The sequence below is a fragment of the Prionailurus viverrinus genome, chromosome B4, assembly GCF_022837055.1.
Source record: "Prionailurus viverrinus isolate Anna chromosome B4, UM_Priviv_1.0, whole genome shotgun sequence".
In the NCBI taxonomy this organism is placed as follows: Eukaryota; Metazoa; Chordata; class Mammalia; order Carnivora; family Felidae; genus Prionailurus; species Prionailurus viverrinus.
In genome coordinates, this window is record NC_062567.1 from 21,932,434 (window position 1) to 21,950,834 (window position 18,401).

General features: G+C 41.5%; 1 protein-coding gene across 16 annotated transcripts in view; it reads left to right on the forward strand.

The window, feature by feature from the left end:
- Positions 1-12,211: 12,211 nt before the first annotated feature.
- Positions 12,212-18,401, forward strand: part of ANKRD26 (ankyrin repeat domain containing 26) — a 114,982-nt gene continuing 108,792 nt past the window's right edge. For 12 of the 16 annotated variants that reach the window (XR_007153753.1, XR_007153752.1, XR_007153754.1 and 9 more), the window contains exons 1-3: positions 12,212-12,610; positions 17,554-17,668; positions 17,830-18,003. Coding sequence is in view for 9 of the 16 variants with exons in the window: in XM_047865208.1 (XP_047721164.1) it covers positions 12,384-12,610; positions 17,554-17,668; positions 17,830-18,003 (516 nt within the window). In the remaining 7 variants the exon portion in view is untranslated. Of the gene's footprint in view, positions 12,611-17,553; positions 17,669-17,829; positions 18,004-18,401 lie in introns of those variants that run through there. The other 4 variants (XM_047865217.1, XM_047865218.1, XM_047865220.1 and 1 more) reach the window with 3 other exon arrangements.

Genomic DNA, 18,401 nt, shown 5'->3' on the forward strand with positions numbered 1-18,401 from the left:
TATGAAATGACAGTGATAAGAAATTTGTGACTGTAGCAAGGTGAAGCCTGGTATAAAATTTTCACGGATCGGGAGAGCACAGCACCCACCAGGTAGAATGGCAAGTTGCCAGTATTAGCTCTGCTATGACAAAGGTTCAATTTTGAAAATTTTTAATTTCGGGGGTGGCTGAGTGGCTCAGTGGGTTAAGCATCTAACTTCAGCTCAGGTCATGATCTTGTGGTGAGTTCGAGCCCCACCTCAGGCTCTGTGCTGACAGCTCAGAGCCTGGGGCCTGCTTCAAATCCAAAGTCTCTCTGTCTCTCTCTGCCCCTCCCCCACTTGTGCTCTTGCTCTTTCTCTCTCAAAGATAAACATTAAAAAAATAAAATTCTTAATTTTGATGAAAAATCATGTTTCATACTGTTATAGCAGAAAAAGACTTCAGAATTCATACAGATTCCATAGGGGAGAAGTGTGGGGAAAAAAAAACAAGACCAAGCTGAAAATTTAAATTGTATTCCTAATCTGAGAGTTTTCTTTTAAGATTTTTAAAGTTTATTTTATTTATTTATTTTGAGAGAAAGAGAGAGAGAGAGAGCACAGGGGAGCGGCGGAGAGAGAGGGAGAGAGGGAATTCCAAGCAGTCTCTGTGCTGTCAGCGCAGAGCCCAGCATGGGACTTGAACTCATAAACTATCAGATCGTGACCTAAACCGAAATCAAGAGTCAGACACTTAACAGACTGAAAACCAGGTGCCCCCCGCTAATCTGAGTTTCAATCTTTGAAAGTTACAAAGAAAAGATACGGGGGCACCTGGGTGGCTCAGTTGGTTGAGCATCTGACTTCAGCTCAGGTCATGATCTTGTGTTTTGTGAGTTCAAGCCCCACATTGGGCTCTGTGCTGTTAGCTAACAGCACAGAGCCTGTTTCGGATCCTCTGTCTCCCTTTGTCTCTGTCCCTCCCCTGCTTATGCTCTCTCAAAAAATAAATTAAAAAAAGAAGAAGAAGAGTTACAAATATCCCCTTCTGCCTAAGGAATCTCAGTCACAGATGGTGTCTGCTCTGGATAGGTGGGGAATATGGCTAGAGGGGGTACAAAGATGGTGAAAAAATTCTCTAGTCATAAACTGCTTTCGTAAGCAGAAATTTTCCTAGAAGGGATTAAAGAGATGTGCGGTATGTTGCGTACACCCTGGGACAAAGACTTGGTCTTAGCACTGACAGCCCTGTGGCCCAAGAATCCCCCAGTCCTAAGCACACTGGAGAACCCACTTGAGTTCTGGAGGTCAGAGGTCTGAAAATCCCACTAAAGCCAAGCTGTTGGCAAGGCCGCATTCCTTTCTGAAGGTTCTAGAGAAGAATCCATGTTCTTGTCTTCTCCAACTTCTAGAGGATTCCTAGGCTCATAGCCCCCTTCCATCTTCAGAGCCAGTAATGGCCTGTCGAGTCTTTCTCACACCATTCTGACACTTCCATCTCCCTCTTCTTCATTTAAAGGACCCTTGTGATTACATTAGACCTGCCTGGATAATCCAGCGTAATCATTTTAGCAACTTATTAGTAAACTTAATTCCATCTGCAACCTTAATAGCCTTGCTTGCCATGGTATCAACATTCACAGGCTCCAATAATTAGGATGTGGACATCTTTGGCAACCATTACTCTACTTATAACCACACTCCCCTTTTTCCTTCATAGAGATTTCCCTAGTAAATCTCTTTCACATCTAGTCCTGCCTAAGCATCTGCTTATTTGAGGACTCCACGAACACAAGTGGTGCTGGGAGTGGTCTGAGGAAACAGGTTTTGAGACTGCCTTACAGCCAAAAACAACACCATTGTGAGTGGCACATGGGGCATGGGTATTCCCTAGCACAAAGCAGTTGTGACCTTGAAAAAAAATTCCAGGTACAGGAACTTTGAAAGATATGGACGGAACATATCTATAAAATGGTAGACCCACTTCTCTAAGTATATATATACCAAGAGAAATGAAAACATGAATCCATACAAATGTTCACAGCTACGTTGTTCATAATAGCAAAAAAAGTGGAAACAGCTTAAATGTTCAAGTGAAAAATGGATAAACAAAATGTGGCGTATCCATAAAATAGAATGTGATCTGGCCATAAAAGGAACCAAGTACTAATAAATGCTGCAACATGGATACAGTGGGTTGAAAGGTGTCCCTCCAAAAGATATGTCCATGTCCTCACTCCTGGAAGCTGTGAATGTGACCTTTGGAAAAAAGGTCTTTATAGATGTACTTATGGATTTTGAGATAGATCATCCTGGATTATCTGGTTGGCTATAAATTCACTGACATATCCTTACAAAAGACACAGAGGAAAGACAGGGAAAACAGGAGAAAACCATGTGAAGACAGGTAGAGGTTACACTGATGCCCCACATCAGAAACTGGAAGAGGCAAGGAAGGATTCTATACTAGATGTTTTGGACAAAGTATGGCCTTGCAGACACCATGATTTCAGAATACTGGCTTCTAGAACTGTGAGAATAAATTTCTGTTCTTTTAAGCCACCAAGTTTGTGTTCTTTATGATAATTAGTTGCGGCAGCTCTAGGAAACTAATATAACGGATATAACTGAAAACATTTTTCTAAGTGAAAAAAGCCAGTCATAAAAGACAACATATCATTCATTTTTTAATTTTTATTTTCTTATACTTTTTTAAGACTTTTTTTTTTTTTGAGAAAGAGAGCAAGTAGGGCAGCGACAGAGCGGGGGTGGGGGGACAGAGGATCAGAAGTGGGCTCCATGCAGACAGCAGACAGCCCGATGAGGGGCTCGAACTCACAAACCATGAGAGCGTGACCCAAGCCAAAGTTGGACACTTCACTGACTGAACAATCCAGGCCCCTCTTTAATTCCATGTATATGAAATGTCCAAAAGAGGAAAATCTATCAAGACAAAAAATAGGTTAGTGGTTACCCAGGGCCAAAGGGTTGGAAAGAAATGGAGAGTAACTGCTAGTGGGTATAGGGTTCCTTTCTGGGGTAATGAAAATGTCAAAATTGATCGTGCTGATAGTCGCACAATTCTGTGAATTTCTTTTTTTTTTCTTTTTTTTAAAAATTTTTTTTTAACGTTTTTATTTATTTTGGGGACAGAGAGAGACAGAGCATGAACGGGGTAGGGGCACAGAGAGAGGGAGACACAGAATCGGAAACAGGCTCCAGGCTCCGAGCCATCAGCCCAGAGCCCGACACGGGGCTCGAACTCACGGACGCGAGATCGTGACCTGGCTGAAGTCGGACGCTCAACCGACTGCGCCACCCAGGCGCCCCTCTGTGAATTTCTAAACAATTGAATTCTCCACTTTAAACAGGCAAATTATATATGAATTGTATTTCAATAAAGCTGTTTTAAAAAGCTATCTGGGTACTGCAAAGTTGTATCTTTATCCTGGATTGGGATAATGAGAAAGTGGCAGAGGTTAACAAGCAGCAAAGGTTAAGTGCTACAGGACCTCTTTGGAAGTTCACACAGAGGCCCTAACCTGCAATGGAAGAGCAGAAACTGAAAGAATAAATTGACGATCTGATAGAGTTGCAGAGTGCCAGGGATGTTTAAGTGCTCAGCCAAGGCAAGTATACTATCCCAAGTTCAGGGCCACTGAGAACATCTAGACACTAAGATAAGATAGGGACATCAGGTTGTATACCCGCGAGGATGTCAATTCTGCAGACCCCACTAAGTCCTCATGGGTGTAGCTCTGTAGGCCCAGCCTTCCCTCGTAAGTACTAGCACATACCCCATGCTGGAAGACTTTGCAGAGGCTTCTCCCAGGCAAGGCAATAGGTGTCCCCTCAGGAGCTGCACCCACATCCTCTCTTAGCTGCCTGGCTAATAATTTGGGTTAAATCCCACCATAACCAGGCGGGGGATGTGCTGGGCTTCATAAAGGACGAAGAGATTAAGTACCAAACAAGCTGTAAGAAGTAGTATGTACAGGCACAAGCTAGGGTGAGTAGCTTTGGGACTGGATCTTAAGCGGCTTGATCAAGTGAGATGTTGTGTAAGAGCGGATAAGCAATAACTCATTGATGTGGGGGGCATTTGGAGGGAAACAGGACTTAACAAGCAAGAGCCTTAGGGGATAGAGGCAATTTGCTGTTAGGTTGTATATCAGAACTCAGGAGAAAGCAATAGCCAATGCTGAGTGAAGCAGAAATGCCTGAGCTACATAAAACTGTAACACCAACTGTCCTACAATTCAATTTAATACAGTAAGTAACTTACCAAAGTTAGATAGACCCCACAGGTTAAGGGTCTCAGTCTCACATGACTACCCCCACTTCAGATACCAGCCACAGCCCCCAAATTCTCAGGCTACCTACACTTCTGTACAACTTGGGGATTCCCATGATCCTCTTTCAGGTTTGATATTTCACTAGAACGCTTCAGGAAAGTGCTATATGTATGATCACTGGTTTATTATAAACGATAGACATGAACAACCAGATGAAGAGGTACACAGGGCAGCAAGATCTGGGGAGGTCAGCACAAGGTTTCCATGCCCTCTTGAAGCATGCCACCCTCTCAGCACATTGATATCTTCACCAACCAGGAAGCTCCCTGAACCTCATTTCAGAGTTTTTGTGTGGGGTCTCATCCATCATGTGAGCATGATTGGTTAAATCATTGGCTGTGTGATTGAATTCAGTCTCCAGTCTCCCCTCCTTGGAGGTTGTGGGGGACAAAGGAGGCAGGGCTGAAAGTTCCAACCTTCTAATCATGTAATTGTTTCCTCTGGAGATGAATCCCCTTCCTAAAGCTCTCTAGGCCCTCTTCCTACAATGAGTCACCTCATTAGCATAAACTCAGTTGTGATTAACAGGGTTCATGAAAACAGACATTCCTATCTCTCAGGAAATTCTAAGGGTTTTAGGAGTTCTGTGCCAGGAACTGGGCACAAATACAAAGTACATTTTTCACACCACACCCTAACAGGTGACAGATGAAGGAAAAAGGAGACCAAGGGAAGTGTGCATGCTGGGCTGGATGTTTTATGCGAGGCCAGAAGACCCAACAGAGGACTACATTTCATGGGAGGGCCGAGAGAACACATCAAGACCAACACAAGCATAGCAAGGTTAAGTGGTTACAAGCAGAGATGGTTAAAAGAGCATTGTGTCCCTTGGAGAAAATTTGTCAGGTGAACAACAAGGGTGCTGCTTAAGATCTACAACCAGAAAAAGGCAAGAATAATGGAGTTGGGGGATGGGAGCAATTGCCCTAGTCAAAACTCATAATCCCTTGATAATTTCTAGATCTGGAGCCAACTGACTAAAGATGTGGAATGCCATGGAAAATATATCTACAACATTTCCCCATCTTTCTCCAATGGATCTAATGCCATTTCTTGAATGGGGAAAATGGAATTCCTGTGTATTATTCAAGGACTTTTAGACATAGAGTCTGAGTTGACACTGATACCTGGAGCCCCAAAACATCATCATAGCTAGCATTACAGTAGGAGTTTAGAGGACCAGGTAATAAGTGTAATGTCTGGCTCACAGGTGTGCACACTTAGCAGTGGTCATTTCCCAAGTCTCAGAGTGTATGATTGGAATTACACTTTCCTTTTCAGTACATTTTTAAAGTTTATTTATTTATTTTGAGAGAGAGAGAGAGCACAAACTAGGGAGGGACAGAGAGAGGGCGAGAGAGAGAATCCCAAGCAGGCTCCACACTCAGCATGGAGCCTGATGTGGGGCTAGATCTCACAAACCATGAGATCATGACCTGAGCTGAAATCAAGAGTCGGATGCTTCACCAACTGAGCCACCTAGGTGCCCCATGATTGGAATTAATAACATGGCAGTAGGAATAACCCCCACATTACATACTTGGCATAAGGGATAAGAGCTATCGTAGTATAAAAGTCCAAGCAGAAACTCCAAAACTGTCTCCCATCCCTCATTGAAGAGAGTAAACCAAAACCAATATTGTATCGGAGAGGAGAGATGCAGAGGGATAGTGCTACCACTCAGGATCTAAATCATGCAGGGATGGTGAACTCTATCATATTTCTGTTTGATTCACTCACTTGGCCCCTTCAGAAACTAGATGGATTGTAGTTGGAATCCATCTACAGTTGGAATCCATCCAATCTGTAGACGGATTGTAGATGGAAAATGTAGACTACTGTAAACTCACTCATATAGTAGCCCCAACCACAGTTGTTATTGTGGACCTCGTATTCCTTTCAGAACAGATTAGTAAGACCTCAGGTACATGGTATGTCACCACTGACTTGGCAAATGCATTCCTTTCGATTCCAGTTGTGAAAGTGGATCAGAAGCAGTTTGTACTGTATTTATATATGGACAAAGCATTCATTTTGTTTTGCCTCGGGATGATATTAATTCTCCCACTTTCTGTCATATATTCTGAAAAGATCTGGTCCGCTTGAACACCCCCAGAATATCTCATTGATGACATCATGCTAATTGGACATGATGGTGGCTGAAACGCTTTAGGCCTTGGTAAGACCACACGAATTGCCATCTCAGTGATGTTTTGGGGGAATCTAGTGGTCAGGGGCATGTGAAGATACTAGATCAGGAGTGAGAGACAAATTGCTGCATTTTGAATACCTTTTCACAAAGAAGAAAACACAGAAACTGGTAGGCCTCTTTGCGGTCTGGACGCAGCATAGTTTACACCACTGATTTCTCAATGAGTGTGGGGTGGGGGTGGGGTGGGAAAAGAATTCTGCTCCTCAGGGGATATTTGGCAATGTCTGGGGACATTTTTTTTTGACATGTCAAAAGCTGTGCATATGTAATATATAGAATTCAATGAGTTAGGGGATAAGTATATACCTGTGAAACCATCACCATAGACCATAGACATACCCATCACCTCCCAAAGTTTCCTCCTCTTTCATTATTACTTTTTTTTTGTAAGAACATTTAACACAAGATCTACCCTCTAAGCAAAATTTTAAGGATACAATGCAGTATTATTAGCTATAGACACTATGCTAATAATAGATTCATCTGGAGACATTTTCGATGGTCACAACTAAGGATGCTCCTGGCATCTAGTTGGCAGCCTTCGGGAATGCTGCTAACCATCCTACCATACACAAGAGAGACCCCCACCACAAAGAATTATCCAACCCAATATGTCCATAGTACCCTGGCCTACACTGAGTATTCCTTTAGTCCATATACCTTGGTGACACTGAAGAATGCAAGACTTAAGTTGGCCCAGAGCAGATGAGTTGTGCAGTAGGCACAGGCTGTGTGTTAAGAAGCCCCGCTGCTTTGGTCCTAGGATCCACTAGATACCATGGTATTAGTGGTAACAGTGGTGGGGGAAAGTTGTCCTTGGATCTTAGGGCAAGCCCCAGTAGGAGAATCACAGTGCAGGCCCGTGGCATCCTGATGTTGAATCTCCCATCAGAAGGCTGCCTGTAGAGCAGTCGTACGATAGACAGAAATGACTCGGTTTTAATCATTCATTCTATGCTCAGGCATTGGCTGGACACAGCCTAGCAGACACAAGGCCTTGGTGTGAGTATTATGGTGGTTATGAAAATGTAGCAGCTGGCTACAGTTTGAACTATAGTTCAACTGTGCTCTCCACGTTACAGCCTGTTGAAGACAAACCTGAACAGTGCAACTCTGTAGCTTTTATATTAGTCTGGGTCCAATAGAAGAGAGGTGTGGCATAGTATTTTAAACAATGGAAGTTTAATAGGGCTCCTGGGTGGCTTAGTCAGTTAAGTGTCTGACTTCGGCTCAGGTCTTGATCTCATGGTTTGTGAGTTGGAGTCCTGCACTCACAGCGAGGAGCCTGCTTGGGATTCTCTTTCTCCCTCTCTCTGCCCCTCTTCCGCTCATGCACTCTCTGTTTCTCTCAAAATTAAAAACACACACACACACACACACAACAAAAGTGGGAGTTTAATATAAAGAATTACAAAACTATGATGGGATAGTAATTAAAATACCAAAAGAGAGTTCTGAAGGGTATCCTAGGGCTGAAGGACAGTAACACAAAAGACTAACTTGGGGGGTGCTCAAATTTATTGAAGAAGGTATGATTGCAACACAATGAATAGCAGAGAAGTTTGAGTCCTGTATGTCTGACTTCCTCTGTGCGTCCAATTACTAACCTCAACGCCTCTGTGTCCCAGTAGGTTGTTACTATTTCCCTGGAGACTGAGAAGTGGACTTCGCCTATGTTCTGGTGTGCTGTGTTTTCCTTCTTGCTGTTCTTCTGCACCAACATCAGAAGGACTCTGCCCTTGCTATGCACTCCCAGAGCATGCGGTCCCGACCCCAGCCACTGATCCTTCTAACCTGGATACCATGCCCCTGGGAAAATGCTCTTGATACCCTACTCTCTTTGTGCACCCAGTCCTCAGCCTTAACTCTGCTATATCCCAAGGTGTTTGCTGCACCCTTCTGGACATATATATGATACACTGGAGGCCGTGCACTGCTCTGCTGGTAGGTGGGCTCTTGAGCCCTGACACTCTCTATACATTCATCTGTCAGACTGGGCTCCCTGCACTCCTGGAGAACATTTCTTGCTTGCTTGATGACTAGCACGGACCAGCTTTGGCCTAGGCAACTCAGTGAACTGCAACCACACCTTCTTCAATGAGGTCTGAATCCCAACCTTGGGGTTTGGGTCACCCATTTGGGTAATCTTTCTTGGGTAGTCTTGCACCCAAGGGTATTTAGACACCTCTCACCTTTATAGTCAATCTACTGTTATAGTTAATAATTGTTTATATTGTTTATTAATTGTTAATTAATAATTGTTTGCCTGTTCAAATTACCAATAAGTAGTTTCTCTCCTGATTGGATCCTCACTGATACATTATCCCTTTCTTCTAGAATGTGCTCTACTGGCTAACCCCTATTCATTCTTTAAGTTTTAGCTTTTTTTTTTAAGTTTATTTATTTTGAAAGAGACATAGACAGAGAGAGAACATGTTGGGGAGGGGCAGAAAGAGAGGTGGGGGACAGAGAATCCAAATCAGGCTCTGTGCTGATGGCACAGAGCCTGATGGGGAGCTGGAAGTCAAGAACCATGAGATCATGACCTGAGCCAAAGTTGGACACTTAACCGACTGAGCCACCCAGGTGCCCCTAAGTCTTAACTTTCATAGTACTTCTTCCTGTGCATCATTCCCCGGCTCACTATCGTCATCTTCACATAACTCTGTCAGCCCTTTGTATTCACCCTAAATGTGGCACTAAATATAACTCACCTCCCTCCCTGAACACAGGAATGCCATGTTTGTTATTTCTTCATTGATTTTCTCTCACAATGTTAGAATAAAGAAGGTTCTCAATACATCTTTCTGTTTTAACTTTATGGCCCCCTTGATGTGGTTCTCCCTGGTCAGGGATCTGCAGTGACACTGGCAGATCAGCCTCAATACACTTAAGCCCTCATATTGTAATCATGGTTTAATTACAATATAGTTTGTTTTCCTCCATAGATACAGTGGAATGCAAGGGAAGACACATCCAAAAGATTGAGTGAAGCAGCTGTGGAAAAGCATTTGATGAATTTCTTGGTAACTTGTTCTTTTTTTCTTTCTTTATTTCTTCCTTTCTTTCTTTCTTTTTGTTTTTTTGTTTAAAGTTTATTTATTTATTCTGAGAGAGACACAGAGAGTGCATGAGTGGGGGAGGGGCAGAGAGACCCAGAGAATCCCAAGGAAGCTCTGCCCTGACAATACAAAGCCTGATGTGGGGATCAATCTCAGGAAACATGAGACATTAAAGGTCGGATGCTCAACCAACTGAGCCACCCAGGGGCCCCTCATAGTGCATCTTCAAGGCTGACAAGAGTGGGACATAGCAGTGGGGAAACTTAAATGTGAGACAGGAAACCATGAAAACCCTAGAGGAGAAAACAGGCAACAACTTCTTTGACTTCAGCCACAGAAATTTCTTGCTTGACAGGTCTCCGAAGGCGAGGGAAATAAATGCAAAAATGAACTATTGGGACCTTATTATCAAGATAAAAATTTCTGCACTGCAAAGGAAACAATCAACAAAACTAAAAGGCAACCAACAGAATGGGAGAATATATTTTCAAATGACATATCAGATAAAGGGTTAGTATCCAGAATGTATAAAGAACTTACCAAACTCAACACCCGAAAAACAAATAATCCAGTGAAGAAATGAGAAGACATGAATAGACACCTTTCCAAAGAAGACATCCAGATGTCTTCCGGGCCAACAGGCCAACAGACACATGAAAAGATGCTCTTGCTAAGTCTTTTTATTCTTTTTTCTTTTACATTTATTCATTTTTGAGAGACAGAGCACAAGAAGGGGAGGGGCAGAGAGAGAAGGAGACACAGAATCCGAAGCAGGCTCCAGGCTCCAAGCTGACAGCACAGAGCCCTACGCGGGGTTTGAACTCTCAAACCATGAGATCGTTACCTGAGCTGAAGTCAGACACTCAACCGACTGAGCCACCCAGGTGCCCTGCTCTTGCTAACGCTTAAAAGGAGATAACGGGTGCCTGGGTGGTTCAGTTAGTTGAGCGTCTGACTTTCGATTTCAGCTCAGGTCGTGATCTCACAGTTCATGAGTTGGGCCCCGCATTGGGTTCTGCATTGACAGCCGAGAGCCTGCCTGGGATTCTCTCTCTCCCTCTGTACCTCTCCTGCTCACACGCACATGTGCGCGTGCGCACGCGCGCGCGCACACACACACACACACACACACCGTCTCTCTCTCAAAACTGAACTAAACTAAAAAAAAAAAAAAAAAGCAAACAAACCCAGAAATTAAAAAAAAAAAACACAAAAGGAAAAGACTTTCATGACTTCTCTTTCACTGGTCTTTCACCAATGAAGATACATTCTTGTTATCCACCTTCTCAGCAGGGACTCTAGAACTCTCCAGAGCTCTGTAGGTCATTCCAGCAGCAAATTCTGCTGAAGATGCAGACACTTGCTTTCTGAGTTGCTAATTACAACCAACTTTTTGTCAAATCATTCCACCAACAAACACAAAATGACATTCAACGTCCTCTGAAGAAGTACCTAAATTAATATCTATGCATTTGTCTTGCTATAAAATATGGACACCACATTTTCAAATTTTGCTCATGCGTTTTGTGCAAATGCACAAAACCACAGTGGTTTCTGTAACAAAACAGTGGTTTCTGTTAATTTTTATTTTGGATAATACTTTTTTTTTTTTTTTTTTTTTTTAAGCAAGGTCTATGACCAATGTGGGGCTTGGACTCACAACTCCAAGATCAAGAGTTGCATGCTCTACTGAGCCAGCCAGGGGCTCCTACTTTGGTTAATTCTTGAAATCATTAACAAATGTAATAGGAGTCTGGTGAGTTTAGGGTAGCTGGTTTCGTATTAGCTGTTGTCAGAAGTTAAAATAGTAGTGTACTGATGCAAGAAGCAGACTAGTCAATGGAACACAACATAAAACCCAGGAACAGGAAAAAAAAAAAAGAAAACCCAATACCTGAAAATTTAATCTACGATCAAGTGGCATTTTCAACTAGGTGAGAAAAGACGTCTTATTTAGGTCAAGCAAATAAACATTAAAAAAAAAAAATTCCTAAATGTTACACCATGCTCCCAAATAAATCTTGGATTCATTAAAGATTTAATTGGGAACTAACACCAACAAATAAAAGAAAATGTAAACGTAAGGTTGGGCCCAAGGGGGAGGATTCAGAGGCGTGCAGAAAGGCGGTTTCATTTCATCTGGAGAATACGTTGTTTCCCCCCGCCTCATCAACTTGCACTTAATGTCACTAGCTGCCAGAGTCTCTGACCAAGAAAACTTTTGCTGGTGCTGCATCTGCTAAATTCTATGGAGACCGGCTAGGGCCCAGAGGGATACGGAAGAAGAATAAACTGAGGGATAAAGAGATTTAGAGAGCTTTTTGAAGGGAAGTTTTCTGGGGGACGACGTCTTCAGTCAGCATCCCGAAGTTCAGCGTCACTCTAGCCTCAGTCGTATACACGGGCTGCTTTTCCACACCGCGATCCTAACTTTTGCAAATGCCCAGAAACGCTCAGCTAACTCCCACCTGAAGGCACCCAGCCCGGCTCTCAAGCAATCACTGAGATTTGAGAGGTTGGGGTCTCGCACATGCGCGTTGGGTACCCTTGACCGCCAGCGCTCTGTGCGCACGCGCAGTGATTCCATATGCCGAAGTGCGCAAGCGCACTTGTTTTAAGCGGCATTGCTTCCTGAAGGTTACCGTGAGGTGAGAGCTACACAGCCGCGGAGCGTCACTGCTGGGGTGTTGTGGCCAGGAGTGTTTGGCCTGTCTGTAGCGCTAGTGTTGGGCTCAGGAAGTAGTGAAAAGCTGAGGGCGAGGTGAAGTCTCTGTGGAGCCCGTAGGCTTAGCAATGAAGAGGATATTTGGGTTCGGGAGTAAGAAGGGCGTGTCGCCTTTGGGCTCCGCTTCTGTTGGGCAGAAGAATAATAGGATTGACAACTTCCTGATGGGTTACCACGTCCGAGACAGAGATCTCGGAAAGATCCACAAGGCTGCCTACGTGGGCAACGTAGCGAAAGTGCAGCAGATTCTGTTCTTGGGGAAAAATGGCGTGGATGATAGAGACAAGATGAACAGGTAATAGGGACTTGGAGGCTGGCAGGGAGGAGGCGGGAAGGACCTGGGAGAAGCGCACACCTGGTCTACCTCTACCTGTGCATCGGAGCCCTGGGGGAGCTGGGTTTTCTTCCCTCCTGAGGTCCCGCTGCCCCTCGGTGGTGGGAACCCAACGTGGTCTAGCGCCCAGGCGGACAGTGTGAGCGGCAAAAACAAAATCTTCAGCTGCCTTGGCACGTAGTCGTAATTCCCGAATAGAGTACTTTACTCTCAAGTTTGACGTGATTTACCCAAATTTCAATAGTAATACACACGAAATTAAGTGTTGACAGCATGTTGTTTTTAATGGACTCATTTTCATGCCATAATGTTATAGAAAAGTGCATAATGGGAGAAATAATTCCTGTAATCAACTTCTGGGCTAAAAATCCAGTATTCTTGGGATAAAATCCAGTATCCAGTTTATGTCTGTGTACGCTTATGTACGTGTGCTATTTACTGAGGGACCTTGGAAGGACATTTTGAAGTGGAAGATGGCTTTGAATAGGACTCCTTTTTCTCAAAGTCTCTTCCTGTATTTGCAGTTTTAGGTAAAGCAAATGAAAGCATCATGGTTTTAAGAATTTTGAGCTACACATGCTCTTCTTGTGATGTCATTAAGGAAATTTTTGGACTCACTGTCTTGTACATCTGAAACTGATATAACACTTTATGTTAACGAACTGGAATTAAAATAAGAACTTATTTTTTTATAATAGGAGGTAGATTTGCCCTTCCAGATATCAAAATGTACCTGAAATTTCCACAAATTATTCGTTTACGAACAGCTGAAAAGACAGATAAAGGAGTGGTCCAGAGTAGAAAATGACAAACGTTCAAATATATGTAAGACTTTAAAATTTGATGCTGGTGACATTTCATATTAGTAGGAAAAGGTGAATTATTCGTAAATAGTGGAGAAACAGCTGATTTGGAGAAAACTTGTTAGAATTTTATCTCCCTAAATAAGTTCCAGGTGGGATATAAATTAAAACATTTTAATATGCAAAATAAGAAAAGTAACAGAAAAAGCCCCCACAAATGCCTATTTACCCATCCTAAGAATGACTTGAAAAGCAAGACTTTTGGGGGTGCCTGGGTGGCTCAGTCAGTTAAACCTATGACTCTTGATTTCGACTCAGGTCATAATCTCAGGGGTTCGTGGGTTCAAGCCCTGCGAGGGGCTCCCTGCTGTCAATGTGGAGCATGCTTGGGATTCTGTCTCACCTCTCTCTCTCTCTGTCTCTCTCTCTCTCTGTCTCTCTCTCTCTCTCTGTCTCTCTCCCTCTCTTCCTTTCTCCCTCTCTCCCTCTCTCCCTGTCTCTCTCTCTCTCTCTCTCTCTCTCTCTCTCAGGAAAAGGAAAAAAGAAATTGGGGGCCCCTGGGTGGCTGGTTAAGCAGTCCAACTTTGGCCCAGGTCATGATCCTGTGCTTCGTGGGTTCGAGCCCTGCTTCAGGCTCTGTGCTGACAGCTCAGATTCTGTGTCTCCCTCTCTCTCTCTGCCCCTCCCTTGCTTGCACACTGTCTCTCTGTCTCCCAAAAGTAAATAAATATAAAAAATTTTTTTTTAAAAAATGAATTCTGGAGATTGATTTAGCAACATAAAAAACTAAAAGCCTCTATCAGAAAATAATATTACTAAAATAAAAGACCATGCACTTGCAAATATTTACAACATATTTGTATCAGACAAAAAATGTATATCTTCGTTTTACAGGGAAGTCTTTGAAATCAAAACAAAAAAAAATCTGTAATTTGAAATTGCATAAAGTACTTCTTTGCATATCTACACGAGACCAATGGACATAGGAAAATATAGCATCCCTGGTAAAAAAAAGAAATTTAAGTTAAAAAGGGAATCAAGTACAGTTTTCCATCTACAACCTTTGTGAAAATAGAGTGATGGTGCTTATACTGCTGCTTAAAGTTTAAGTTGTTTTCGACTTTCCAATAGACAATTTGGTGTAAGTACCACAAAAAAATATGTATTCCTTTTACCCATCAATTTTATTTCTACTAAAATATCTTTAGGAAATTACTAGAGATAAATGACATACATTTTGCTTTTCTCAGCACTATTTAAAATAGCAATGTATTAAGAACTCATAATGGCTTTTATAAGTATGGCATTATATCCATAAGATGGATATGTGATCATTGAAGGTGGCATAGGTAATAGATATACACAGAGATGCAGAGCTGTGCTTTAGTTGATCATTAAGTGAGAACAAAAATCAGTTTGATCATATGTACACACAAGCAGACTTTGGTTTTATATTAAGCCCAAAAATGCACAAAATGTGATTAAATTTGTTATTTCTGAGCCTTTGAATTTACATGCATTTTTCTTTTAAAGAAAATTTGTGCTTTCTACAGGAAAAGGTGTATAAAAGTCCTATTAAAAGTTTATTATCAATAAAAAAGGTTTGTTATCGTTGAAGAAATCCTGGAGAAAAGCAAGAATATGAATCTTATATACATGAAAATAATTTCTCACTTTGTGTTAAAAAATATTTTTGGATGTAAATTAAGAAAACCAAGTTAATTAAAATTTTTTTGAGGATTGGTATGTTCTGACAACTTTTGGCCTCTTCAGAAGTAAAGGGAATATTTTTATTTGCATTTGTAGATTTTATTATGCATACATTAAACATATACATATATTTTCTGTTATATGTAGCTTTATTACATATAATAGGTAAATGATTTATATTAATCATGAAAACAAAATATATTAGTTTTGTGCTTATGAACAAGATAAATAGCAAATATAAATGATTATTGCTGTTTCAGAAGTATTGTTTTACTTTATATACCTTTTCTTTAAAAATATTGAACTCTCCAACTGTATTTATCCACTTTCCATCCATTTATTTATCAACTAGAACCTGCATGTATATTATATAGCAGACATATTCTCAAGATCCTTTCATTCTCAAAGACTTCATTTTGCACAGTATGAGCAAGATGAGACATTTTATTTATTTGTTTTCTAAAGATTTTATTTTTGTAAGTTTATTGATGTTTTGAGAGGGGTGGGGTGGGAGGTGGGGGGATGGAGGGGCAGAGAGAGAATCCCAAGCAGGCCCCGTGCTGAAAGCAGGAACTTTTCAAATAGACTTTTCAAAGAGTCTCAGCACGGGGCTTGATCCAGTGAACATGAGATCGTGACTTGAGCCCAAATCAAGAGTTGCACACTTAACAGACTGAGCCACCCAGGTGCCCCAGATTTTATCTTGTTTACTTTATTTTTTAAGTGTTATTTATTGTTGAGGGTGAGAGCATGAGCAGGGGGAGGGGGAAGGGGAGAGGAGGGACAGAGCATCTAAAGCAGGCTCTGCACCAGTTTTTATTTTTAAGTAAAGTAATCTCTATACCCATCATGGGGCTCAAATTTACAACTCTGAGATCAAGGTTGTATGCTCTACTGACTGAGCCGGCAAGGCATCCCTAAGATGAGAAATTTTAAATTCACGTATTAGGATCTCAACTGAAGTTTTCCTCCTTCCTTTCAATGTTTCTGAAGATAGGAAATTGTAAAAGATAACCTTTACCTGCCCTTTTGAAATTTATGATAGTATTAAATACTAATATTGATCATTGGAAATACTTGATTTTCATAAATCTATAGACCTCAATATTTAATAAAATAAGCTGTTCCTTGTTCCTGGTCATTGGAATCCTGAGTTTCCTTTGGCTTAAACTTTCTTGAGAAGAAAAGTAAGAAGTACTTAAAAATGTTTTTCTTTTGTTTATTTAGTCCTCTTTTCCTATAATGCTTTTAAGAACTAACATTTATTTAAATGCCAATCATATGACTAGAACTGCAGTAGACCTATTGTATATACCATCATTTCACATAATGGAAGGCAGCAAGATTCTACGATGTCCCACTATTTTATGTACCAATAAAAAAAATTTTTTTTAATGTTTATTTATTTTTGAGACAGAGAGAGACAGAGCATGAATGGGATAGGGTCAGAGAGAGAGGGAGACAAAGAATCTGAAACAGGCTCCAGTCTCTGAACTGTCAGCACAGAGCCCAACGTGGGGCTCAAACTCACGGACTGCGAGATCATGACCTGAGCTGAAGTCGGATGCTTAACCGACTGAGCCACCCAGGCGCCCCCAATAAAAAATTTTTTTAAAGTCTTTTCAGTTGTAGTTGTAAGACATTTTGAGTCATAAATTGCATTCCAATGTCAGAGATACTAAATGTGACAAAATGAGCATCTTATAATTATTGAAACAGTATTCTTGCTAATCCTTAAAACTTGTCTGCAAAGTAGGTATAATTGTATTAAGGTACCTAATTGAAGTATTGTCTATGTAAAGCAGTAGTAATAGTAAAAATTATAATCATATTATCCAACAATTATTGAGATGTTATTTGTACTAGGAAGTGTTCTAAATACTTGCATAGATCCTCATTTAAGCATCACAACGAGGTCTTGTGAGATAACTACTATTTATTTCATTTCATTTTTTTTTATTACTATCATTTTTTTAGTAATCTCTACACCTACTGTGGGGCTTCAAACTCATGACCCTGAGATCAAGAGTTACATGCTCTTCAGACTGAGCTAGCCAGGTGACCCGAGACAACTACAATTTTTATCCCCTTTTGTTGAGAACATCGAGGATAAGTCTAAGCAATAACTAGTGCGTGACAGAGTTAAACTAGGATGCAAACCCAAGTGGAGCTGAATCCCGAGGTCATGCTCTCTCTCTTCAAACAGGCTGCTCTTTTATTAGTGTAATGAGTAATCACTACTAAATATTGTACTTTCTCCAGAGGAAAACTGAATCTTTGTTTTGGAGGCATAGGAATAACATGCTACTTAATGTTTACAATTTCCTGAATTAATTGCATGTTTTGAGAGAGTGCACTATCATTTCCTAAAAAGTCCTCTCACTTTTTTAGGACTGCTCTTCATTTGGCCTGTGCCAGTGGCCATCCAGAAGTGGTGGCCCTCCTAATAGAGAGGAAATGCCATCTTAACCTCTGTGATAATGAAAACAGGACAGCTCTCATGAAGGTATGTAGTAGCAGCTATGTCTGCCTGAGATGGATTTGATGTCCTTACTTAGAATGAAAGTGAAGTTATTGCATTGAAACAAAACTAATTGGTGAAACCTGTGGCATGCTTACTTTAAATTCCCAGAATTTACACTCTGTTTCTTGGCATATCACTGACAGGCCGTACAGTGCCAGGAAGAGAAATGTGTAAACATACTGTTGGAAAATGGTGCCGATCCAAATATTAGGGATTTGAGTGGGAACACTGCTCTCCACTATGCTGCCTTTGGTGATAATATATCCATAATAGAGAAGCTGCTGCTATACAATGCGAATACTGAAGCAATAAATAAGGTAAAGATCTAATTTATACAATATTTGAAATTTTATATATATACATGAATATTTTAGCCACAAAATGTTTTATTTCACACACACACACACACACACACACACACACACACACACACTGAATTCTATACATCAGGCCCTGTCATCATGGAAATAACTCCAATGCCAAGTCAGGGAGGGCAAGAAAAAGGTAGTGCCCACAGAAAGGGCAAAGTTGTATCTCCCAGCCACCCTTCCACCCCAGAAAGAAAATCTTTCCATTAGTGCCTACAAGTGGATGGTAGTCTCAGAGCCCATAAAGGACTAAAGGTCTAGAGGGGAGTGAGGTGATGATGGAGGCTGGGTGCTATGCAGGGGCTTAGGCAAGGGGTGCTGCTGGGGATAGGTGGGAGGAGGAATGG